The 26042-nt window shown below is 45.9% G+C and overlaps 1 protein-coding gene across 3 annotated transcripts in view; it reads left to right on the top strand.

The window, feature by feature from the left end:
* Positions 1-26042, top strand: part of slgA (proline dehydrogenase slgA) — a 351644-nt gene that overhangs the window by 145844 nt on the left and 179758 nt on the right. The window contains exon 1 of one of the 3 annotated variants that reach the window (XM_075891047.1): positions 11496-11699. The exons of 1 other annotated variant lie outside the window; for it this stretch is intronic. In XM_075891047.1, the coding sequence (XP_075747162.1) occupies positions 11511-11699 (189 nt within the window). In that variant the 5' untranslated portion in view covers positions 11496-11510. Of the gene's footprint in view, positions 1-11495; positions 11700-21876; positions 22083-26042 lie in introns of those variants that run through there. One more of the 3 variants, XM_037419352.2, reaches the window with a different exon arrangement.

Raw genomic sequence — 26042 nt, 5'->3', positions numbered from 1 at the left:
TATCGTCGCGACGGATTATCTGACCCGTTATGCCGAGACAAAGGTTATCCATAGAGGTACAGCAGCGGAGGTGGCAAGATTCTTCATTGAGAATATTGTACTGAGGCATGGTGCACCAGCCGTCGTGATCACAGACAGAGGAACTGCATTTACGGCAGCTCTTGTGGATCACGTCCTGATGCTGAGTGGAACAATGCATCGTAAAACCACCGCCTACCACCCACAAACGAACGGGCTGACAGAGCGTCTAAACAAAACCATTGAAGACATGATTTCGATGTACGTAGATGTTGAACACAAAAATTGGGATGAAATATTGCCATACACAACGTTTGCGTACAACACGGCCAAGCAAGAAACGACCCGCATGACCCCGTTCAGCTTCGTTCATGGACGAGATGTGCGAACTATGTTAGAGGCGATGATACCGCACGAAGGTGACGACATCGACCCAGACGCCTACACGTTTATGGAACGCGCGGAAGAAGCTAGGCAACTTGCACGTTTACGGATCCGCCAGCAGCAAGAGTGCGATGCAGGCCGCTACATTGCTCACCGCAGAACAGTCGTCTACCAAACTGGCGACAAAGTATTGGTTTGGACACCTGTACGGAAACGAGGACTTTCCGAAAAGCTCTTAAGAAGATACTTTGGTCCATGCTGAGTGCTGCGACAACTGAGTGATGTCACTTACGAAGTCGTCCCCGACTGTTCGTGTAGTACGAAGCGTCGCCAGCACCATCCTGAACTCGTTCATGTAGTGCGCATGAAGCCTTACGTCAGCGAGTGATTGCGTGATATTTTTCTTTAACAAAAAAAAAAAAAACTGCATTATTGACTTCGCATCGGGTCGATGCTTTTTGAGAAAGAGGCAAATGACCCGTGTATACATGTGGACGAATACGATGATGGGGGATTTAGCGGACACCAGGTAGTAGTGGGCCTCTGGCTTAACTCGAGAACGAAGAAGACAGTCTTGCGGCTCAGCTGTTGAGAACACGCTGTTTTCGCTCTCAAGGAGGTGTACTTGTGCTTTGTTCGCGTTTTACCGCGGTAATATATATATATATATATATATATATATATATATATATATATATATATATATATATATATATATATATATATATATCAAGCGAGTGTCTTATGTGAATCCAGTGATAAATAGAAATCGGCTTGAGCGGACAAACGTACGAAAACGTTTATTACTCCTACGTTTCGGCCGGCGTCCGGCCTTCGTCAGGGAACTGACGAAGGCCTGACGAAGGCCTGACGAAGGCCTGACGAAGGCCGGACTTCGGCCGAAACGTAGGAGTAATAAACGTTTTCGTACGTGTTTCCGCTCAAGCCGATTTCTATATATATATATATATATATATATATATATATATATATATATATATAGCCGCCGTGGTAGCTCAGTGGTAGAGCATGGAATGCGTTATTCGAAGGTCGCAGGTTCGGTTCCTGCCCACGGCAAGTTATCTTTTCTCCCACTTTTCTTTCTTCACAATCAGCTTACAATTGAGTCTAATAACCTCTCCTATACTTTCCTTTTCGTTACTGTCTGTTAGATTTCATTAATATCGTGTCAAAACACGGAAAAACGAACCCTTAAGAACACACTTCTTTCCCACATATATATATATATGGTATGGGAACAACCTCGTAGTCGAGTGGGCCGAGACGTCGTCGAGCTACTCTGTACGGTCCGAAGTACCGTCGCAGAAGGTGGTTATCGCCGCTAGCAAAACGAGTGTCATCGCACAGCCGCCGCCCGCGTGTCTTCCGGCGGAAGCCTTGCAACATGTTCGACTGTCAGCGTGTAACTATCAGGTGCGGCAACATGTCAAAAAGCCACGTGCTGGCACGTTGCAACGCGTACGTAGGTCACGCCTTTATGGATGAATAAAACGTTCGCTCGACCTGGCGTGTGAAGATACGACATGGTTGCTTTTTTATTGTATTTCGTGGACACCTGTCGTACGCAAGAAATTACGAATACATAACAAATATAAAATTAGAAGCTGTCAAATCGGACGTTTTGAAAACCGATCTTCTTGTTTCCCTTTGCCAGTTGTCGCCCAGCTTCGGCGTTTCAAAAGTTCGTAAATAATAATGCCTAATTGGAAAATTGCGTTTGGTCGTAGAGTGCGTCGGCATACGCCCTTTGTGATCACGTGACATATAACAGAGCAGCCTGACGCGAACCTCACGCGTGAGCTTTGCAGCTGCTAGGCCAGGCTAAGTGGAGCCAACGCATCAGCATGTCAGATGATTTATATGTGGGGTTTAACGTCCCAAAACCACCATATGATTATGAGAGACGCCGTAGTGGAAGGCTCCGGAAATTTCGACCACCTGGGGTTCTTTAACGTGCACGCAAATCTGAGCACACGGGCCTACAACACTTCCGCCTCCATCGGAAATGCAGCCGCCGCAGCCGGGATTCGATCCCGCGACCTGCGGGTTAGCAGCCGAGTACCTTAGCCACTATAGACCACCGCTGCGGGGCACACCAGCATGTCGGCGGCGTTTCTACACACATGGAGCAGGTCTATACGAACACCAGTGTGTTTACTCATTTACATCCCAACTTAGTTCGCTCGCTTCGTTAAACATTCTGAAGGCAACCATGGACGGGGATAAAAACAAGCATATGTGACCATGAATTGAACGCTTTCCCGAACGGTTTTTCATTAGCATGCAGCCACGATATATCTGGCGAACTTTTCAAAGCAAGTCTTCTCGAATGTTGCTCAACTTTCCTCATTCGTCGATGGCGACTCCTGAGAACCCGCGCAGCATTTCCCTCGGCGCTCGCTTCGTGACAACTGGAGCGAGGACGATTCTTCGAACTGCAGCAAGGTCTCGCAAAAAGCCACACAGCATTATCTCCTAGGTAGAAATTCGTGAATGCTGAAAAGCCCTATCGATGAACGAATCGTGAGATCTACCTAAAATGACCTGGGAGGTGTCGGCTATCTATTTTTACACGCGGTGTAATAACGCCTCAAGAATTGTGATGCTTGATTATAAGTATTACCTTCTTGGGCGCCTTTTATAGGTTGCGTGTGAGTTTTTCTATGAACACTTGAATATATCCACGTGAATAAATTCAAGGTACCGCTTTCGTGCGTTGTTGTTATAGAGGAGACGAATAAGCAATGGTATCGGGCCAGTGGGTATGAATCTATCTTGGGAAGGAAACGCAGCAACTATTTAACAGAACACACAACACAAGCGCTTAACTTCAACTAAACGTTGCTTCAACTAAATGAGGGGCAGAAGCAGCAGAAATGACGCGTGTATATTTTAGCGTGCTAGTGCACCTTCTATCTTGCTCACGCGGAAAGAAGTTTGTTTTTTAGGGGCGAAGCTCCCTAAAGTGGCACACATTCATCCCTCGTCGTAGTCGTAGTGCGTAACTAGTTTTGAACTTTGACCTGAAGGTGGTGCCGGTGGGAGATTTCTCCTGTGCGTTGTTGAACAATGAAAAATTCGCAGCGTGCGCATTAACTAAAAGCCGAATTCTCCTGTCTCTCATTCCCAATCAGCAGCCATTGGCATGTGCATTGAACACTATCTGACAAGAAAGGGTTGCTAGGATATACCCGCTGGGCGTAACCTCCTTGGTTTCAAAAAGGTTTAGCGAGCGTTGGGCCGCAGTGCCATATATACAGTGAACTAGTATATACCATGAACTAGAGGTGGTTAAAGGTGGGAAGTAGACACGACGCGCAAGCCGTAAGAAAGTGTTCGTGTGCTACCTCTGCTTTAGTCCTTGGAATGCCCGCCGGATGGCGGTGCTTCTATATGCGGAATATATGATGAAAAGATGCGAGATGGTCGTACTTGGAGTGTTGACTAGATGGACAAACGGACACACAGACAGATGCATGGACGGACGCATGGATGGCTGCACAGACGGATGGACACATGGACGGACGCAGGGGCGGATGCATGGACAAACGCAGAGGCGGATGCATGGATGGACGTGCGGACGCACGAACAGACGCACGGATGGTCACACAGACAGACGCATGAACGTATGGAAGCAAGAACGAATAGATGGACGGATGCTTCGCCCCACTCTCCATGATTCACCCTGTGGATATGCTGCCATTTGTTGGATGGTGTGATAGATAATAACGGATGAGTAATGTGTGGCACTGCACGTGTGCTTTTTGTTGTTCTGTCTTTTATTATTTTTTTCTCTTTCACCTCCTTTATATACTCTGACGTTTGCAATAAGCATTTAGTTGAAGTTAAGCGCTTGTGTTGTGTGTTCCGTGTAATAGTTGCTGCGTTTTCTACCAAGAAAGAGGAGACCGGCCTTGAATTTTTTTTTAAAATAAAATGTAGCGTCATAAAATATTTGACCCCGCTTGAGTGGTGCGAAAGTTATCTAAAGATTCTCCCGCACGAGATTGAGGTGGTCACGAGGGTCCCGTCTGGTGTGGCCGACAAGACGACACACTGTTACGATAAATTGAATTAGCTTAATTAACTTTAGAAACACCGTATACGTAGAATGGCCCGGAATCAGCACTTGGCCTCAACGACGTTCATCGGAATTTGCCGAGATGTTCGGAATACTCCTTGAGAGCTGCGAGATAGTTGATAAGCCTACACGTGAGTATTTTCGACGTTTCAACGGATCGTTCGAGACAGAACATTCGTTACAAACGCGGAATAATTAGGCTCGTAGGAATAGCATACGATTTAATAACGTGGCGTGCCTCTTCTGCTGGCGCTTAGACCATTTCTGCAGGTCAGAAATGCAGATGTCCAGGCGATACATTGTTTTCAAGTATGTAATGGAGGCACGTTTTCGTGACTGATCGCTCCCTTTTGTCGTCGCAACCTTCTTGGAGGAATGTCATGCACGTCTGCTGTTCTGCCGGCACAAGGCTGCAAGCGAGCTTTGCGGTATTGTTACGAGTGCGAGTGCGGAATAAATTTAAGGCACTCTCTGTGGCGTTCGAAGAAAGCACGAGGGCAAAAACAAGCGTTCGACCCAAACACAGTGATGGAAGTGCTGCTCCAATTGCTCCAAACTGCTCTAAAAGATAAATGCTGCTCCAAAGTGCAATATTTGCAAGTAACTGCTCTAAACCTGCTCCAAAATGGTGTTGGCAGCTCAAAAGAATGAAGTTGAACCATGAGACCATCCCGTGAGCTTAAGCAAAACCAAAGGCAAGCTGTCTGCACAATCATCGTAGTATGCTACTCAGTGGCGTAAATCCAGAAAAATCTCAAAGGTTGACACATATCAGGTCATGGTTTTCAATTCGTATTTTTATTATGGGTTGTATTTTTATTTATATAAGAATTAAATCACGCTGTCTAATGAAATTTAAAAAAAAACGAGCATGGGGTCTGAACTCGAACATTGGCATCGTTCTATTCAGTCTCTATTGTTTCACTTTTTTTTCGATTTCCATAGTTCACACAGCTGAGAGGCATTTAACACAGGTACGCAGTAAAAGATGAAGAGCCTTTTAAAATCTTTATTGTGCCATCTTTAAGTGTAACCTCAATTATATCACGTGCTAAAGCAAAATCTCAAGTAGGATGCTTGGGTAGTTATTATTTGGGTAGTTATTTATTTGAACGTGGGTAGTTATTTATTTGAACGGACTATACAGTGTAACGCTAATGTTTGACATTCATGCGTTGAAGGCTTGACTAGCCAAGTGGCATTCTCAGCTGGTCTTGTATATTATAATGATCTCGGTGAAGCTGGGTAGCCGTGGCTGATGGCCGCCAACTCCTTTTAGACTATGGGCTTTGTTTATCCAAGCGAAACCTATATAGACTGTCTTGTGTAGCTGGTCACTCACAAGTAGCGAGCTCGCACCAGACGAATGATAAATTATACAAAATAACTTTCCATTTCGGGGCGGCTGGTCTTTATTTTTGCAAAACTTCAAAAGCACGCCCTATTCCATGCCTTTCCCGGATTCCCTCACAGTTGTAACACGACGCTCGGTTCGCTGTGGGACGGCCACTGTTAGAGAGAGAGAGGGCTGTGACAGTTCAAGGCTTTCTCCGCGTGGTTCGGGGCCGCCATGGGAGAAAGTAATCGCCTTCATATCTTGTCTGAGTGCCATGCCATGCGAAAGTATTTTCGCGTCGTCCACTCGTGTCTCTAACTTTGAAGACTTTACTTAATTGGAGTTTTCTTTTTCACAAATATTTTTGCGTTCATCTAATACCGGACACCCTCCTGCAGAGAAGGAAGTCACGTAGTCAAATGAGTGGCCTTTAATTCAGAGACCGTTGTGAACTATATGTCATATATTTGCCATCATTAGTTCGCCATGTCTGACATTACCCGTGCCCTTGAGAAGTTTGGAAGCACCCTTTACGTGTCTGTAAGGTTATATGCACGCCTGCTCGCTTTGTTAGTCGTGGTGAGGAATAATTATGGCTTAACTCTGTGTAATGCATGGGTGGGAACATGTTATGCAATTCACATTGTGTGTCCGTACTACGCTATATTCCATCTGTTTACACGATTCCTCGGCTGGTGTGACGCCCACCGTTTTGCGAAGAAGTTTCAAGCACCGGCGTAGCCACGCAGCGTCCTTACAAGCGACTGTTGTGAGCGCACAACAGCTTCCGCTGTAGAGCGTTACGGCACGGAACACCTATAGATGTTGCCGAGCTCCTTCGCGGGCTTTGTGTGTGGAAATCGCATCCTGCGGGCACTTGGCTACGAGCGCCAAGTTGTCATTCTCTTCTTAAGCCCGTCTTCTCTGGCTTCTCAGATTGACTGACCGGCGTTCATCTAGAGCAGCGTCTGGATCAGATGCGCTTCTTGTCACGTGGTGACGCCACTTGTTGGTGAGGGGGTCCATAGTGAATCGGACAAAACAGCGAGAGGGAGCGATTGCGCTTCTCCCAAGCCTCCGGCGCGCTCGTCGAGACGAGAACTCCCGCCGTGACTCCGCTCGTTCGTGACAATTTCTAGAGTCCAGTGATGCCGAGGTCGTCTTGAAGCGATCAAGTCCAACAAAATGAAGCTAGAAAAGAGTATTAATCAAGCAACAACACCCGAATGTTTGAAGCCACGAGTAGGAAATTAGACAGAGACCATCATTTCCATTAGACGTGTACAGATGATTAGCCACTGAAAGATGCGCATCGTTTAATCTTGATACTACTGATTCGTTTCACTTGCAAGGCCTTGCGTGACACAGTTTGGGCAGTAGCGAACTTTCCATTCCGTTTTCTCCTGCGTGCAGAGTCGAAACGCGCTCTCTTGCACCGTGCAGGCAAAAATGGGTGATGCAGTTGTTCGCCGTGCGTCGTGTTGAATCGCAGTGCTTTTTCAGTAGCACGCTCATTCAACTTCATCGCCTGTGACGACAATATCGTGAACCTTGTTTTACGGTTGCGTGTAGAGCGAGCATGCGTAATATTGTCGCAGTATACGATAAGGACAGCAATCTGCCTCGATCCCCTGCGGCCTGATGATAGTTATAGCGCGAGAACAAAATGACGACACTGAGACAAGAAGAACACGAGCGCTCGTGTCCTTCTTGTCTCTTTGTCGTCGTTCTGTTCTCGCGCTATAACTATCGTCATGCCATACCAACTAGTCCAAGCTGCCACACCTCTGCGGCCGCTGAACTTTCTGGCTGAGCATATGTTGTGGACTCCGGCGGACATGCAGCGGAGAGAACGGTGATAAGAGGTCGTTGTGACGCTACTTTATGGCTGTTTATGGGATGTTAGAGTCGTGATGATAGGCGCGCATTTATCGCCATTTCCATGACTGTTCACGCCGCCAGGAATTTGACGAAAGGACAGTTCAAGAGAGACATATGCGCGTATACTATCAACTGGTTTATTTCCGTGCCAGACGTATTCTCATGTTCTGCAGAAGGACTTGTTCTTGGGCTAGTTGGTGCTTCCTAATAATCCTGGTGTAGCGAAGTGGACATACAGAATAACGCACCACAGGCACCGGTGTGGTGTGTTAGGTGCGCGTTTCAAACTTGAAAATTTTGTTCGCTAAAAACTAAAGCCCACTAAAAAACAGACGGACAGAGGAGGCTGACACAGACAGCGCTTGCACTCATTTTGCAGATCACTGCAAAAACTGTGGATGTTACCCAGTGTTTAAAGAAACAGAACTATTATTTCGACTCAAGCATCAGCTAACACGCGAGATAGGGAATCTTAACCGCACCTGAAAGAGGGGACATGACCATGTTAGCCAAGCTACGATTCTGCTGCATGATAAAGAATGCGCTTATTTCACCACCTAGTATTTGCAAAATATAATGAATTACGCATAATATGGACAATCTTGTAATCCCGATACGAGTGGTTTCTGGTGCACCCTGTTGTGATGTGTTACGACACCCTGTTCTGATGATTCACATATGCGAAAGACCACGTAGCCGCTTTAAATTCTTTTTCTGATAATAAAACTAATAAAGCAATAAACAGTTGTGAGAGCAAGCGTTGTCTTTGTCAGCCGTCTGTTTTTTTTTTTTCAGTGCTCTTCAACAAATTTTTCACTTATGAACGTAATCCAACTGGCCCAACGTGACATCTTGCAGCGCTTCAGATATTTATGCCCAGAAAAGAAGGCTTGCATGTGCACCGTTATGATCGGCCTCCCTTAAATGGCGCCGCTTGGACGTGAGACGGTTTCGAGACAGCGCTCCCAGAGGTGAAGCGGCAACAACACGCAGGTCATGGCCAGGAATCATAGACATTGTGGCAGTTGAGGAAGTGCCCCCCAGGTGTCACCACCACTGGGTCGAAAATTGTGCCTGTGCTGCGCCCACCGAAGCAGTGGCGAGGGATCTCTTGGGACATTGTACTTCTCCTCGCTCTTGCCCTCCCAAACCCCGATTCGCTCGCAGGATTTCAAGCTGGACGGTTGTGCCCTCGCGATCTCCGACATCAGCGTAGCTCCTGCCGACTGGTTCGCCCCCCGCGGTCTCCTGACGCCGTGCAGCTCTCGCATTGTGGCACCCCGCCCTTGGACTGCTTCGACCGGATCCCCACTTTCCTATCTCCTTCTTTTTTTCTCTCGCTTGGCTGTCTTCTTCTCCGTCTATTTTCCTTCTATTCTTTTTATCCCTCCTTCCCCCCACCCCTATAAGGCACTGCGCCGTGTCGCCTGAAGGCAGACAGAAATTAGGTGCCTTTTTCCTCTTCATTCTAACCGCTACCACCCTCCCACACCCCCTCCTGAGCATTGTGTCTCCCTTCGCTCGACCGCGGCCGGGCTAGGCTGCATGGTATAACTGTCAGTTCAAGCGCACGAATAAACAGAAAGGAAGAGAGGACAAGCGCTTTCTCGCAACCAAACTCTTTATTAGAAAGGGCAGAATATATATACAGGCAATTCTAGGCTGCATCTAAGCTACGCAGATGCTAGGCTGCGTAGGCTACGCAAATTCTAGGCTGCGCAGATGCTAGGCTGCATCTGCACGCAAGGAGTGGGCGCAGGTGCAGCCTAGCCCGGCTGTGGCTCGACATACGTTTCGGAAGGCACCGGCTTTCACCGTCGCTAGTTTGGGGCAGGTAATTCAGGGGCACCTGTGAAACTTATCAGCCTATGAAATAAAGGATTTTTTTTTGTCACGGTATGATGTGGGCCATGTAAACAAAAGAAAAGCGTTCAGTTTTCAGTCATTTGTCCAGCTGTACTGTTGTTACTTATATAAAATCATTAAGACGAAATGCGAGGGCATAAACGCTGAAAAAGTATTTTAGTTCTGCTGCACTAGGTGTCAAACTGCAAAAGTACGCGATTGAGACCTGCTCTTGTGAGACCGTCTCTAGAAGTCTTGGCGTTTCAGAATCGACTCATGCCCGATTGCATTTATTTTCAAGCGCTAGATTGATCGTCCTGTGTGTCCGAATTACCGTATGTATAAATAATTAAATTGATTAATTCACTTTCTTCTACGAGAGGTTTCGAGGGCACGTCGGTCACCCAGGGCTGTCGTTAATACCTGGGTGAGCGGTGTGAACTTCTTTATGAAGTATGATGCGCCCTTCAGAACACACGGGAGCGTGAACAGTGGGATTCATACTTCATAAGCGAATTCGAATTACTTGCCCACGAAATTAATGAAAGTCCTGGGCGACTGACGTGCCCTATAGTTAGAAACAGAAAGTGAATTATTTAAGCTATTTTTCAATTCAATTGTTCGTATATACGTAAATTAGGACACACAGGACAATTATTCTGGCGCTTGAAAATAAGCGCTATCGGTGCTACGGGCGTGAGCCGGCACATGTTAGTATCGCTAATATATATATTTTTCTTTTCTACGCTGTTTTATGTCCTTGTGTTTATCTCCTAAAGATTCTCCAGTTATTTATTTTGAGTTTTATTGTGGCCAATGCTTTCCTAAAGCGGAAGCAGGTCGTATGTGTGTATCCACTTCGGTGTGTACGGCTCGGTGCCGTGGGGGAATTAGCGAGTGACCGAACCACATCAGCTTGAACTCAGACCATGTGTGTGATGTGAAGAAGAGGAAATTCTTTAATTTTCCCCTTTTCTTGGGTCGTTTCTTCAGGCGGCCATTTCATCTTCCACTCGGGACAATGCACGGACAACCCGCCCGCTTCCAGCGGCACTCCATCTCCCGTTTTTTTTTTTTTTTTTACTGACGAACATTTCAGCATAGCCATAGTCAGTTTGTATCTTTTCGAGAACTTTCGCATTTTTGGCAAGGTTTTTCTGCTTGTTTAAGCAATTGTCTGTTTAAAGCCTCATGTTTCGCCATGACGTACAACACTTCAACAAGGCTACTTCGTTCCAATCATCCTTCTTTCTGGGTTGTTGCAAACAGACCTTTTCCCTTCCACCTCCGGAACTGTAGAGCACAGGCATTTTGTCAAAATGCACTGCACCAACGCAGTGACAATAACGTCCATGAGCATTCCTTTCCTGATTTCCAGTTTTTCATCCCTTGTGCGCTCTGAATTCGGCAGTTCGCGAAATATATACAGTTATGTTTGAGGCACGCGATAAATGGCCAGTTGTTAGACGGCGCCCGACGAAAAGGGAAGTTAATGAAAAGAGGCGGCCCAGACGCGGACTAAGCCGTTCTTCTCGGAACGCGTCTTTTTCGTCAAACCCCGTGAGCCTTTGTTCACCGCTCCTTGTGCTGGGGAGTCACCCAGACGGCGGTAGCGCTCTCACGGTGAGCCAGACTGAGAAATAAGTGGTCGCTGTCGCGACACTGCTCCCGACAAGATAATAGACAGTTATAGTTTAGCGTTAGCGTGGTAGCGTAGGTTAAGGGAATGGCGTTACCGTGCAGCAAATGTTCGTTGTGGGCAGCGTATAGTTTAGCGGGATAGCGTTTACGCGGTTTACATCCCCCAGCTGGTTTGGTGGCGCCACCTATTAGGTTGTTAATAAGTTAAGCAGTGAAAATGAAAAGAAAACGAGAATGTTTGCCTACGCCACCGCGCGAAACATTGTTAGAAGTTTATTTTAGTGATAATAAATGTAAATAAATATGAACCACGCACCAAACGCGATAACATTATGTTGCCGATTTGTTTACATCAATCTTGTAGTTAGGCCTGGACGCTTGCGAAATGGGAAGATATCTGAAGAACTACGCCAACTTATCCGTAATTCTCATTCATCGAAGCTAACTGAAGGCAAGCGAAGCCACTTGAAACAGTCGTTTGTTGCGAACAAGGTGAATCTTTCAACAACTACGCCAAAATCACTTCGGAGCGGGCGTCCGAGAGTGCCGCAGTGTTTACCTCCACTACATACACCTACGCTACCACAGTAACGTGAAATCCGAAAAATACCGCGCATACGGGAAGCGGTACGGGTGACGTACGTATCTGCGCATGCGCACTTCGATTCCGATATCACGGTACATCCGGTAACCTAGTAAGCCCGATATACTATAATTCTCTAATGTGGCACCATGCTGTAACAATACGTGTGGATAGATGGCAGAATCATGTCTACTAACGCCAGACAGCCTATCAGCCGTCTAAACAGGCTTGTTGTCGCACGAAGGTATCTTTTAAGCTGTACATTGACGAAATGACGGAGTTCTTCTTAGCCGTTGCTCGGAGGATAGCAAAGTGCGGGAATGCAGAGGCGGAGATCGGTCTCTGAGGAAAAGGGGAGTTGTTTGCTGCATTGGTGGAGCATCGTGTAGGGCGTGACGATAGTTATAGCGCGAGAACAGAAGGACGACACAGAGACAAGAAGGACGCGAAGGTCTCTGTGTTGTCGTTCTGTTCTCGCGCTTTAAACATCTTCATGTCATACCAACTAGCCCTAGCTGCCACACATCGAGTAGGGGTTCGTCCCTCGAGGCTGTCTCAGATGAGACGGGAGGTGTTTAATGAAGAGAAATGGAGAGATGTGGAGCTTGGTGATCGAGAACGAGATCGGGAAGCGGGGACAGAGGTCGTGCTTAGCGCAGACTCTGATCCAAGGTTGATAGTACGTTGAGGGGGACAGAGGTCGTGCTTAGTGCAGACTCTGATCCAAGGTTGATACTACATCAAGAAGTTGGTGTCGATGTGTGGAGTATATGAAGGGCTCGGGAAGTAACGCCCACGTTAATATTAATACAACCCAGTGCTTACTGTACGGTTGGTTTATTGGCCACCCTGGCCTTTGTTTGTAAATAAGTGTCAGTGTGTAAATAAACCGAAGTTTACCAGGAAGTGAGCAAGCAGTCCAGTCTTTCAACGTGTCGTCGTGATCATCTGAATCATCGGATTACATCCATCATCCCAATCTTAACTTATACTATGTACACATGAGCAGCTGTGTTTAACATGAAAAACGTTGACCCCAGACTAGAAGACATACTATTCTTTTCATTCAACACGAATTCCAATGTTTGCTTTCTAACGCATGCCCCTCCCTCATTTTGCTTCTCTCTGTGCGCCAGGACGCCTGGGCACAATGAGGGGTGACATTCCAGCAGTGATTTTTAAAACGCATTTGTGGGGGTCACCGACCTTGTCATAATGGGGAGGGCTGAACGGAGAAGAAAACCTGTCCAAGAAAAAGTCTTGATAGGAAAATATCTCAAGGAAAGCAATCTTACAGATGTTTGTAAGATGCGCTTACTATTTTTCAAAGGGTTAATTGTCGCTATAATCACGTTTTCATAGGTTTGGCTGGCACCCTGTTACGTCATGTGGGAGGCATCCAGAATTCAAAGCGGTGCAATCTATCGGCTTATTTCTAATTAGTTCTGCATATTTTTTATTCATCTCCATAAAAGAATCAGTAAAGCAAGCTTGCTTCTTACTAAACACCAATACGTCGACGCTCAGGGCCTGTACACGCGCTGTTGGCGCAGCCACATTCCACGTGTCGGGACACCTTCCGCACGCAAGTGGAGGGCGAAAAAGTGACGCCGATACTCTGTTTTACTTTCCCCTTGTGTGTGGCAGGTGTGCCACAAGGTATACATACGGTGTGGCGTTGCAGATAACGCGTGTAAATGCCCCTAATTAAGTCCCCAGATTTCTCCTTTTTACCTATGCACTGACCACCGCCTCCTCTCTCGACCACCTGACACATGAAAACGGCATTTGCCATCATGTTCTTCATTACATGTCAATGCTAGCGCTACAAAAGACGTACACATGTGAGAGACAGAGAACAGCAAGCACTACTAACAACTGATTTATTGCAGCTGCTGACCCGCAGGGCGCGGGTTCGAATCCCGGCTGCGACGGCTGCATTTCCGATGGAGGCGGAAATGTTGTAGGCCCGTGTGCTCAGATTTAGGTGCACGTTAAAGAACCCCAGGTGGTCTAAATTTCCGGAGCCCTCCACTACAGCGTCTCTCATAATCATATAGTGGTTTTGGGACGTTAAACCCCACATATCAAATTGATTTATTGCAAATGTAGCAATGAAGTATAATTACAATGGTGCGCAGACACAGTGAGCACATATTATGGTGGCCCCGCTTATCAGGCTACAGTCGTGTACGTGATAGAAAAAAAAAAAAAAAAACCAGTTTCATTTTTGTTTGTCCTGTTTTTAGGTTTTCGGCTTTGTCCGATTGGCCAGAGCAGGTGCTGAACAAGTCTAACGCAACGGCATCAATGTACTCGGTTCGCAGAAATTGTGGTGTTGGTGTAGTCAGTTGCGAGCGAAGCAGCATCTTGCCCGCGATCGAAAAATTGAGAAACACAAAAAAATAGAATAGGCAACAAAAAGCTTCGGTCACAGTCACACGCACAAACAACCAAATCCAGGCTTCCTGCGTGGCAAGCAGGTATTCTACCTCAGAGCCACGCTATTTCTTCAAACTGCTTTCGAAAAAAGAAAATAGTATATAAATGAGTAGCATGCTAGTATGGACTACAAGAATTCGAGCAGAAGACAAAGGGACATGAGGAAAATATCCACGACACTGCGGAGATTGTTAGATTTCTGTTTGCCGCTCTATGTTCACACCTAGTGACAATGCCACCAGGTACTGCGAAGACCGTGCTGCAGGCCGTGCTGGCTCTAGAATCAGTGCTGCTTGGTTGTTTCGGGCACAACCAGCAGTAGGATACCAAAGGCCAAGCCTCAGTGCACGTTAAATCACCGAAAAGTGCCTATCATAATGCAGTGGAATCGTGCCGGTATTGTTTCTCGCATGAATGAACTACACCTGTTTTTGAGAGAATATCAAATTTTGATCTTGGCTCTGTCGGAGGCCGGGTTACCGAAACAAAAATCAATCACTGGATACGTCAATCACAAGCACCCCATCATAACGACTTTCCCAAATGGAAGCGCTGCTTTCATTGCGATTTCTGTTTGCCGCTTTAGGTTCACACCTAGCGACAATGCCACCAGGTACTGCGAAGACCATGCTGCAGGCCGTGCTGGCTCCAGAATCAGTGCTGCTTGGTTGTTTCGGGCACAACCAGCAGTAGGATGCCACAGGCCAAGTCTCAGTGCACGTTAAATCGCCGAAAAGTGCCTTACATAATGCAGTGGAATTGTGCCGGTATTGTTTCTCGCATGAATGAACTACACCTGTTTTCTAGAGAATATCAAATTTCGACCTGGACTCTGTCGGAGGCCGGATTACCGAAACAAAGATCAATCACTGGATACGTCACTCAGAAGAACCCCATCATAAAGACTTTCCCAAATGAAAGCGCTGCTGTGTATATACGAAGCGAGATACCACACGTAGCACTCAATGTGGCGGACTTGTGCACAGATTTTATAGAAGTTTGTGCGATCAGGGCCCAGATAGGAAACCGCAAAGTCAACATTGCATCGGTGTATGCGTCTCTTTGCAAGAAAATTTCGATCGAAAAGTTTTTGGAAGACCTGTGTCATCGCTGCCCAGCTCCGCGCATCATTTGTGGTGATTTCAATGAGCATCACACCTCATGGGGGGACATGAGTTCAAATGCACGTGAACGTTGTCTGGAAAAGGCTATTGATAAGCTAGACTTATGCATTGCGAATGATGGCAATGTAATTTTCTTTAGGCCCCCAGCTTGTACAAGTATTATTGACTTGACGTTGCATTCAAGTGACGTTCAACTCATGTGTTGCACAGCTCCGAACAGAATAGGCAGTGATCATTTTCCTATACTGATCAATGTTGCTGTCAAACCATGTAACTAAATCCTGCAAAGTGACTGATTGGGATCGCTACCGAGAGCATCTAGATCACCGATCGGGGGATATGTTTCAGGATATGCTGGCGAGCAAAGCGGCTGCAACCACTATGCTTAAGCTACCTGCACATTTTCCAGCCCCAGACTTAAAGCTCCGTAATTTGTGTGCGGCCAGAAGAAGGGCAGAGAAAAGGCTTATGCGAAGAGGTGGTGAACCTGCTAGCAAAACTCTGTTCAACAGACTTAATGCAGCAATACGGCGATACAGCAACAAACTTCGGAAGAAACAATGGGCATCGTTTTGTGAGAGTTTAAGTGTATTCACTCCACTGTCAAGGATTTGGCGAGTAGTAAATAGGGTCGAAATCACGCCCGAGCCTTTGAGGTCGTTTATTGCCCTTGCGTTATTCAAAGATGCATCAATGCCGTCTCTAGCCAAAGAGTTTGCTTACGTGTATGTAATTGGAAGAGATAGTGAACCACCTTACCAACTTTTGCCTCATTCTACATCTGCCATTGACGCACCTTTCACGCTGCGGGAACTTACGTCAGCCATAAGTTGTCTCCGTCGACGCTGTGCTCTTGGACCTGACGGAATTACAAACCAAATGATCTCAAGTCTGCCTGCAGAAATGAAGAGGAGGCTTCTGATTAATTTCAACTATGTTTGGGAGTTGGAAAAAATTCCTCAAGCCTGCAAAATGGCCTGGGTCATGCCAGTGCTGAAGCCAGGTAAAAACGGAACAGAACTGGCATCATACAGACCAGTATCACTAACTTCTTGTGTAGCGAAGCTGATGGAGTAGCTGGCCTATGTTCGGCTGACATGGTGGATGGAAAATCACGAGGCCCTTCCAGCATGTATGACTGGGTTTTGGCAACACTTGAGTACACAGGACATCTTGGACTTGGCGAGTCACATAGAACACCGACGAGCATACGGCTTTTCAACTCTGGAAATATTCCTGGACATTTCAAAAGCATACGACTACGTGTTCAAAGGTGCAATAATTAGTGGTTTTTCATCTATGGAAATAACGGGGCACCTTTTAAGCTTTGTTCAGGCATTTCTTAGTGATCGCTCGATGCAGGTGAAGTTAGGGACAGTGCTCAGTAGCTCAAGGAAAATCGCCAGAGGAGTGCCACAGGGCAGTGTCCTGTCTCCAATGTTGTTCATTGTGGCCATCACTGGTTTACCTAATGCTCTCAAGACTGTGAGCAAGGTAGTACAAATATCAATTTATGCCGAGGACATATGCATCTGGCTGTCTGGATATCAGCATAAGCGATTGTAAATGATTGGCCAAAGAGTTCTACTCTCCGCACAAACCTATCTTGAATCTATTGGACTAATAATATCAGCTGAAAAGTCTTAATTCATGCTATTCCCAGGTATGCGAAGACGAGAAACAAGCGTGAAAATATTACTTCCTGATGCATCAATTAAACAAGTTAAATACATGAGATTCCTTGGAGTCACACTAGACACCAGGATGAATTGGCGACGGGCAGTAGACAAGGCAATGTTAGCGCTGTCACCTCATGTAAACATTCTCCGAAGGATGGCAGGAACAAGCTGGGGGAGCCATCCAACATCAATGTTAAAGTTACACGAGGCATTAATTGTCAATCGTCTGCTTTTCCAATTGCATCTGATCTCTCCGAGTGAGTCACAGTACAAACGGCTGGAAAAACTTCATCGTAAGGGCCTCAGAGTTGCTTTGGGAGTGCCAAAGTTTGCAGCGAGCATAAAGGTGCTTCATGAAGCTCGTTTTCCACCGTTACGTCTTCTCGCTTCTCAATGACTGCTGACACAGCTTTGCCGACTTGGCGAATCGAGCCCAGGACGAGCGCTACTCAGTCGCCTTCGGCGACGCACGGAATCGCGAGCTTTCATGGCCCTCAACACCTTTCGCCATCTTATCGATTTTGCCAAACAAAGACAACTTCGACAAGACCCACCTTGGTCACATGAGGATGTCGACTGTAAGATGGCGATTTTATGTATGCACAGCAAGCATTCCACACCCACAGCAGAAGTACGTTCTTTGGTACTTGAATGTAGTGAAGAAAAGTATGCCGATCATTTGAAAGTTTTCACCGATGGATCAGTCAACATAGTGCGCGGAGCAAGCGCTGCAGTGTTTGTGATCCCGTCTCTAAAGGCGTCCTGGGCAGCGCGACTCGAGTGCGTTGTTTCATCGACAGCATGTGAAAGCATGGCAATTCAGGCAGCCCTGACGAAACTGAAGCTTCGTAGGCAGCAACAAGTCGTGCTGTTTTCAGACAGTAAGTCAGCTTTGCAGCGGCTAAAACATGGATTGCTTTTGGATCGATGCACTCAAAGATCACTGTGAATCCTTAAAGACCTGCATTACATTGGTATAAGCATTAAGTTTCAATGGATTCCATCACATGTGGTTATAGCGGGTAATGAGGCGGCAGACAGACTTGCCCGGAGTGCTCTGGAGCTTACGCCAACAAAGAAGGCTCCCAAAGACAATCAGCGTATCTTACGAGAGGCTGTCGATAAGCATTTTCACTCGTTATGGCTGACGCCTCACCAGCTATGTGTGACACAAGGGCTATCAAGGGAAGAGCTTGCTTCATCGCATCAGAACGGGATCAGCGCGTACACCAGCATGGCTCCACAAGATCAGACTCTTTACGATGCCCTGGTGCTCAAAGTGCAAGGAAAACGGTGATATAGAACACTACTTGATTAAATGTTGTGAGCTTAAGAAGGAACGGCAAGGTTTATTTGAAGAACTGCAACAGTTAGGCTCGCCATGTGACAGCGTGACTGATATTGTGTTTCCGCGTGGTTCCTCAATCTTCAGGAAACAGGTGTCACGACTTGTCTTAAAATATTTGATTTCTACAGACCTCGCATGTGATTGGTGATAAGTGATAATTATGTTTGGGGTATAGTGCAGCGAGATAGAGTACCGGAACAATACTGCAAGTGGAATGGTACAAAGGCCGCCGTCTTATGCAGGATTACGTTGTGCTATGCACGATTTTTTTTCAAAAGCCTGCTCATGCTTAGTTAAAAAACAAAGGACATTAGCTAGAACTACAAAAAGAAAACTGGGCGGGGCAATTGCCTGCAAATTATGCAAGGCTAGATCCGCCAGCTACCTGCAACATCTTCAACCTCAACCTCATCCTTTACAAGAATTCGACCAGGAGAATACAATGACGCACCAAGCACAAGATAGTTGCGCCAGTTCTTGTTAATTTTTCCTCTTTATATCAACCACCGGATTAATGGCTTATCCATCTTGTGAGTATGAGCAAAATGTAAAGGGTCAAGCAAGCAAAAAAGTCCCGCCTGTATAAATTGCTTCCAACGGAATATATAGTTTGTGGTCTCACAGCACCGACATTTGTGCCTGTTTCCAGATGGAGTAGAGGGAGCCTCCTTAGCCCCTGCAATATCGCCCGGCAGGAGCATAGACTCGCAGCATGTGTCAAAACTAATTTGTCCAACGAGTGGGTGCTTTATAGGGCCGTGCATTGTAAAGTTCTTAGACCTGTTTAATTATCATCAGCTGCTAATGTATGAACAAAGATGATGCTAATGCATCATCTGCGTAGGTTCGTGTGTTGCCTTTCAGACGTGTAGTGACCCCTTCACTATTTCGCCAAATAAAGAACTATGGCCTGCACTTAACTATACTTGCAGCGGACATTCTGGGAAAATTTGAAGCGCCAGTGTTACAAGCCAAGTCGTTCGTTTTCTCACAGCATAGTTGAGACATGCACCTAGCAGTTGAGAAGGCGATGTGCATAGAGCATGATTACGCTACCACCTTCTACCCTCGGAAACGGGGCTCAATTGGCATCCTCAAAGATTTAGCTTTTTTTTCTAGTAGCACACCACACCTCGTCTTCATCCATTTTCCTCCGAATAAATAAAAGTATGAGTCAATGAAAGAAATTTCACGTGGTCTCCAGCGTTATGTCCTTTTGGCATTTCTATTTTTCAGCATTCAGGTTTTAGGCATTGTAATTTAGGGTGTTCCCACAATTGGCCTTTCCATAATTCAGCCTTTCAAGTTTCGGCTTTTTATAGGCATTTATTTTATAGGCATTCAGAAAAGTGAAATTGAAAATGACGAATTATTGGAATGCTAAAACTTACAACACAGAAAATATAAAAAGTTGAATTGAGGAAAAACTGAAATTCGAAATGCCAAAAGAGCAAAATGGCGAAACATTGAATTGCGAAAACGACAAAATGCTTCTATAACCTAGCTATAGTTGAACATAAAAGTATTTTGCTAGAATAAAGGTTCCGTTGGCTTTGTACAATGTTTATACGCTTTGTACCTTTTTTCCAACTGCCATGTTCTATTTGCATGTGGTTTAAGCACTCAAAAAAGACAAAAATGCATAACTACATATGTCATAGAAAAGATGAGCGATTCCTTGCATAGATGTACGTCACTGAAACTGCAATGTTAGGCACCACATGACGCACACAATGTTTTTGACGTCACATGTTAATGCTATCATTATGTTTCTAAATTTCTCTTAGTGACGTAACTGATTAAAGGGAGTGTTTGGGTGAGCTGGCATTTCGTCATCAACAAAATTTCGACAGAGCGAGAGTAAACACGAAGGACAGCGCTTGCCTATGTTGGCTCTTTTTTCATGCATTCACGTTTATTTCAGTGCTGTCGAAATTATCTTGTTATTGACAGACAGAGGCCAACTAAATTCTCGCCGCACCGTCATCATATTGACGCAGGTTGAACGTGCTGTGATTATGCTGCGTTTACGTCAGAGGTGCCTTGTTGGTGAACGAGTATGTGAGGAAGCTATGATCATGACGTCACGTGCATGCAATCTATATTGCATCTCATACAAACATGTTATGTGAAAATTTGAAATGCCGATATCGTACTGGTTGCTTATAGGGAAGCTGCGAAAGATTTCCACGTTACTCTTGGCTTAATAAAACTTTTTGTTTGGCTAGTTGATGCTTGCTTACTGAAATGCAAATAAAAAAAGATGCGTACCATCAATGGAAAACAAATAAGGAAAGGACAGCGATGGCGTAACTCATAACTAACTCCATTCTCAGAACATCAGCGGCATATATAACCGTAGCAACCATGCACACACACTCATTACCTCACCTCACAGAATACAAAAGGTTCGCAACCTCTTAAATAGGTTTCCCCATGTGGCTGGTGCAAAAAAAGAACAAAATGAGATCTTGGCTCTTAAGCGACAGCTTTTCACAGTTCCGAATGAGGGAATTGAAGGTGCCCTGGCTGAGCTTCCTTCTTTGCTAAGGCTGTCATTTATGACATCGCTAAAGTAACGAGTGCTGGGTAATAAATAAGCGAGAGCATGCAAGGGGGATGGTTAATATTTCAGCCCTCTCTCTCACGAGAGATGGCAGATAACTGCTCTCTCTAATTACTCTCATGAGGAAATTCTCTTCCAACAAATATATCTATGCGTTCCTAAAAAAATGCAACTAAAAGCAGAATGGATTTATAAAGTGTTTTCATCATAGCACAGCAGCCATTTAGTTAGGAAATTTTACAGGTCGATGAACAACGAAAAAAACATGAAAGATGCCCAGCTGATTGGAAAAATAAACTGCGCTCAGAGGAGTCACCAGAATAGAAAGACGACCGAGGACTAACAACTCGTGCTGTGTGCTTCTATTCTTGTGTCTTGTCTTTAGCGCAGTTTATTTTTATAATCATGTCTTACTAACTAGCGCCCAACACAAGCTTCTCGGGCCCAGCCGATTCCAGCCGAAAACAGCCCTCTGGGGACTGTCGAAAAATAAATAAGTAAAAAATAAATAAAAGTAAGTTACTTGATTAAAGGGTCAGTAAACAGGCTTTGACTTTTTTTTACACCCCCATACAAGCTCGGCAACTCGTGGATTAGACTGCAGCGATCACGTTTTTTGAATATCACAGCACTGCATCGTGCAGAGCCTCTATTTCGAAAAACGATTCCCGCGCATCTTTTCTATGTCTGACCAACCCTCTTGCATGCGCAGTGACGTTAACTCGGCGGTCGGCGACTTGACATCGCATGCAGCTCGTCGATTGGTCTAAATCAGGTGTGAAAAAACAGCAGTGAGGTCAACGTCAGTTCCTGTTCCCACCCAACAACTACGAAACTGCCCCTTATTTTTTGGCATTGGGTGAAAGAACAAGCCTGGCAGTTGTCGCAAGCACGTCTACACTCCTCGCTCAACTACAGCGCCTGTGCGCACTTACGAACGTACTTCGCCCTTGACATAAGCAACCCGGGTAAAAAGTGTTGCTCTGTCGTCAGCTGCAAATCGAGCGACTGGGCAGCGGAGAAGCATCGGTGCCGGGTGCCTCATGATGGGGCCCTGCGCGCTGCATGGCTGAAGCGAATCGGCCATCCAGCGAAGTACATCGTCGTCAGCTGCAAATGGAGCGACTGGGCAGGTGAGAAGCATCAGCATGGAGTCACGACGATAAGCTACGTCTTCCCCTTCATGGAAGGGTTCTAGAAGGGGGGCGAGGCCGTGCGAAAATTTGAAACCATCTTAAACCGATGTTATAAGCCCTGTAACTTCCTTAATATAGCACGTATTCGCAAAATTCTTGTGGCAGCATGTTCGCAAAAAAAAAAAACTGCACATATATCTCTTTTTAAAACTTTTTGGACCTCAGGGCTGTTTACTGGCCCTTTAAGAAAGGTTCCTGAAGTTTAGTGGTGATTATGGAGCAAATGTTTTACAATCTTTGCTTCTTGAAGCAGTGTAATATACTGTGCAAATGTCAATGGTGAATCTTGGCTCTCATGACTGGCTAGAGCTGTGACAACACAGATCATTCCCGCTGTAGCAGACAACGCGCAGCTTGAAGCAAACTGGCACAGCAGCGCCACTAGTTCTCGCGTTGGCCACCGCGGCCACTTCAGAGAGCGTGCCCCTATGGGAAGCTGCAAAACTGACCTGGTTCTAGTAACGTTGGTGCGTAAAGCTTGCATATATAGGTCATGTCCGTGAATTCATAGCATGTGTAGTGTGCGTGCATCATCTGCTTTGAATATCAACTACTGCCAACACGAACGGGCGAGTGTTCAGAAGCACACAATCTTATTCATTAGCAACTTAATAACATGAATTAGTGAACGTAAAGGAAGGAGCACTCCTATTACAATTGAAACTACAATTTTTCTTATTTCAAAATATACTGGCCAAGGCATAGCTCCGTCCTGTAATTAAGTGAGTGGCATGCGTATGCAGCTTATGATGGCACAACGGAACTCAGTGGCATATACGCAATCGGTAGCACGAGCGGCAGTGTAGCTACCTCGAAAACTGGTAAGGCCTTGCCTGTAACAGTGTAGCAACGCAGCACAAAAGTGCTAGCACCTTTTGGAGAGGGCCGCTACACATAAGAAGTTGACTTCTTCAACCTCGGGTTCGCTAGACATTTTCTTCAACTTGAAGTAAATCTGATGCGGTTCGCTGAAGTGGCTCGAAGTTTACGCACACAGCGCAACTATTTCAGCTATTTTGCCAGTGAAATCCTTTTTGCCACGATCAGAACGAAGCAGTCCACGCCAGCACCCTTTCCCCTTCGATGAAACAATGTAATTTGATGCCACAATCAAGAAACTTCAGCATAGCGCCAAGTAAAAGTGCTGCGTTGACCCTGTTCAGCGCAGCCGTCATTGTTTTAGGGGCGAAGCTCCTTATAGTGACACCCGTTCGTCTCTCGTAGTCGTAGTAGTAGTGCGTAACCAGTCTTGAGCTTTGACCCGAACTGAAGCTGGTGCCGGTGGGAGATTTATTCTGTGTGCTGTTGAACAATAAAAAATTCGCAGCATGCGCGTTAACTAAAAGCCGAATTCTCCCGTCTCTCATTCCCCCTTAGCAGTCATTGGCACGTACATTGAGCACTATCTGACAAGAAAGGGTTGCTACGTTATACTCGCTGGGCGTAACCTCCTTGGTTTTAGAAAGGTTTAGCGGACGTTGGGCCGCAGTGCCATGATTACAGTGAACTAGTATATACCATGAACTCGAGCTGGTTAAAGGTGGGAAGTTGACTCGAAGCGCAAGCCATAAAAAAGTGTGCGCGTGCCTCCTCTCGTTCAGTCTTTGGACTGTGCGCTGGATGGCGGTGCTTCTATATGAGGAATATATGATGAAAATATGCGAGATGGTGGTACTTGGAGTGTTGAATAGGTGGACGAACGGACACACAGACAGATGCATGGACGGACGCACGGATGGCTGCACGGACGGATGGATGCATGGACGTACGCAGGAGCGGATGCATGGACGAACACAGAGACGGACGCACAAATAGACGTGCGGATGCACGAACAGACGCATGCACGGTCGGGCGGCCACACAGATACACACATGAACGAACGGAAGCAAGAACGAATGGACGAACGGATGCTTCGCCCCACTGTCTATCATTCACTCCGGGGATATGCTGCCATTTTTTTCCGGACCAGTTTTGCCAGCCCACGGAGTGTTTTCTGGAGTTGCGAAATTGAGCTGCGCCCGTAACGGGATCGCACACGTCCGACTTAATATTAGAAGTATAATGTTTTTTTTTTTTGCACATAGTGGCGTTCGTCGCACGAGATATTTTTCGGTCGCAAGAAACGTGATATGGGATTCTACATCAAGTTGCTTGCGTGCACGGTTAAAGAAAAAAGAAATGAAAAAAAGATAAATAAATACACGCGTGTGCCTCATCGCGATAAATTTGAGCCCCCATGTTGCACTGCCCCCCACGAAACTGCAGCCGGCACATGTATTAAAGCCGAACATTATCTGGACGCGTTCTGTGTCACGATGGGTAGAGAGGGTCCACTCCTAAATTATTCTTACACCATGGTCACCATGCCGGTCGTGTCACTGGCAGCACTTGCTGCTGTTAAGCCTCGGTCTAGACAACTCTACGTTCTCACTCCGTCTTGAGTTTTACGTCCGACGTATGTTCATTGTTGAGTACTCGTCGCTATGTCAGGAGTTGGTGCGCATGATGACACGACTGATGATTGAAAAGCAACAGGTTTAATAAGGATTCAAAAGGATTACATGACTCATTTATGAGCACGGCTTTCTGCCTTGAATGCCTGACGTCACCTGTCGCCTTCTTGCGGCCGCTGTCATAAACCGTTATAATTTGCCAACATCACAATAGGTGGCACTAGTTCGTAGTGGTTGTAATTGCCTAACAGAACACATACAAATGCATGCAAGTACTCAAACACACATTATAATTTGTGGTACGTATGACCGGTTCATCAGTCACTGTAATTTTTAGTGTCTCACCCCCCCCCCCCCCCCGCCCCCCTAAAAAAATGTCCAATTAACAATGATGTTTGACCTGCTATTTGCTTCAAAACTAACTTGTGCTGCCCTAAAACACGTCTTTTACCACCACTCCAAAGCTGCTCTGAAACATGAATATTATGCCCCCTAAGCTGCTCCAAAAATGTGAAGTGCTGAAGCATGGAAACTTGGGCAAGTTGGTAGGACATAACTGAATATACGAACAGCGCAACTTAAAAGTAGTTACAGTGTAACTACGGAAGCGAAGATACAGGAATAGAAAAGAGCGCCGACTTTCAACAATGATTTAATAGCAGAGTGGTGTACATATATAGGCGAAATAAGAAGAAAATGGGCATGCTCAAAAGGGTGCAGTATACAACCACTGCGAAACAATATCAGCTGAACTCTTGTCTTTTGTTGATTGAACAAATACATAGCTTAAAAATGATCAAGATATGCAATCTCTTTCTGCAATAGCACAACTGATGGCGAACTTACACATGCACCGTCAAACTTGCTTATGTGATAGGCTTCGATTATTTCACGCGTGGCCTGTGAGCGGTGCTTGCCTATTACCTCGCAACGCTCAAAGAGAGGCACGCAGCCGCAGTCTCGGCAGTGGATTCCGAGGCCGGCCTATTACCTCGCAACGCTCAAAGAGAGGCACGCAGCCGCAGTCTCGGCAGTGGATTCCGAGGTGTCCTTGGACCGCATTGTGCGCATTATTATTGTGCTCTCCACATAACGCACTGCTCCACTGCCTAGATTAACGCATTGATTCCTTTGGGTGATAGACTTCCAGAATGCGTCAGGCATGTCGATCCATGGTTTTCTGGAATTGCTTTCTTTTTATTTAAAATCAATGGTTGCGTCCTGGAATGAGCAACGTTTCAATAAAAAAAAGTGGCACTTGTATAGGTTCTTGCTTGGCACCAGTCTTGAGCGACATCTTTCTCGCACACAAGGATCCCCTCATTGAAAACGATCTCAACTTGCCTCTTGTTGTGGAAGTCTTAAGGTTTGTCGATGATTTCACTGTAATTGGTGATTGTTTGGATGGTGTTTCTGAAGTTGTTGTCCCTGGTCTTCTAGGGTT

This window comes from Rhipicephalus microplus, chromosome 3 (assembly GCF_043290135.1).
Source record: "Rhipicephalus microplus isolate Deutch F79 chromosome 3, USDA_Rmic, whole genome shotgun sequence".
Taxonomy (NCBI): domain Eukaryota; kingdom Metazoa; phylum Arthropoda; class Arachnida; order Ixodida; family Ixodidae; genus Rhipicephalus; species Rhipicephalus microplus.
This window is presented reverse-complemented; position numbering and strand designations above follow the sequence as displayed.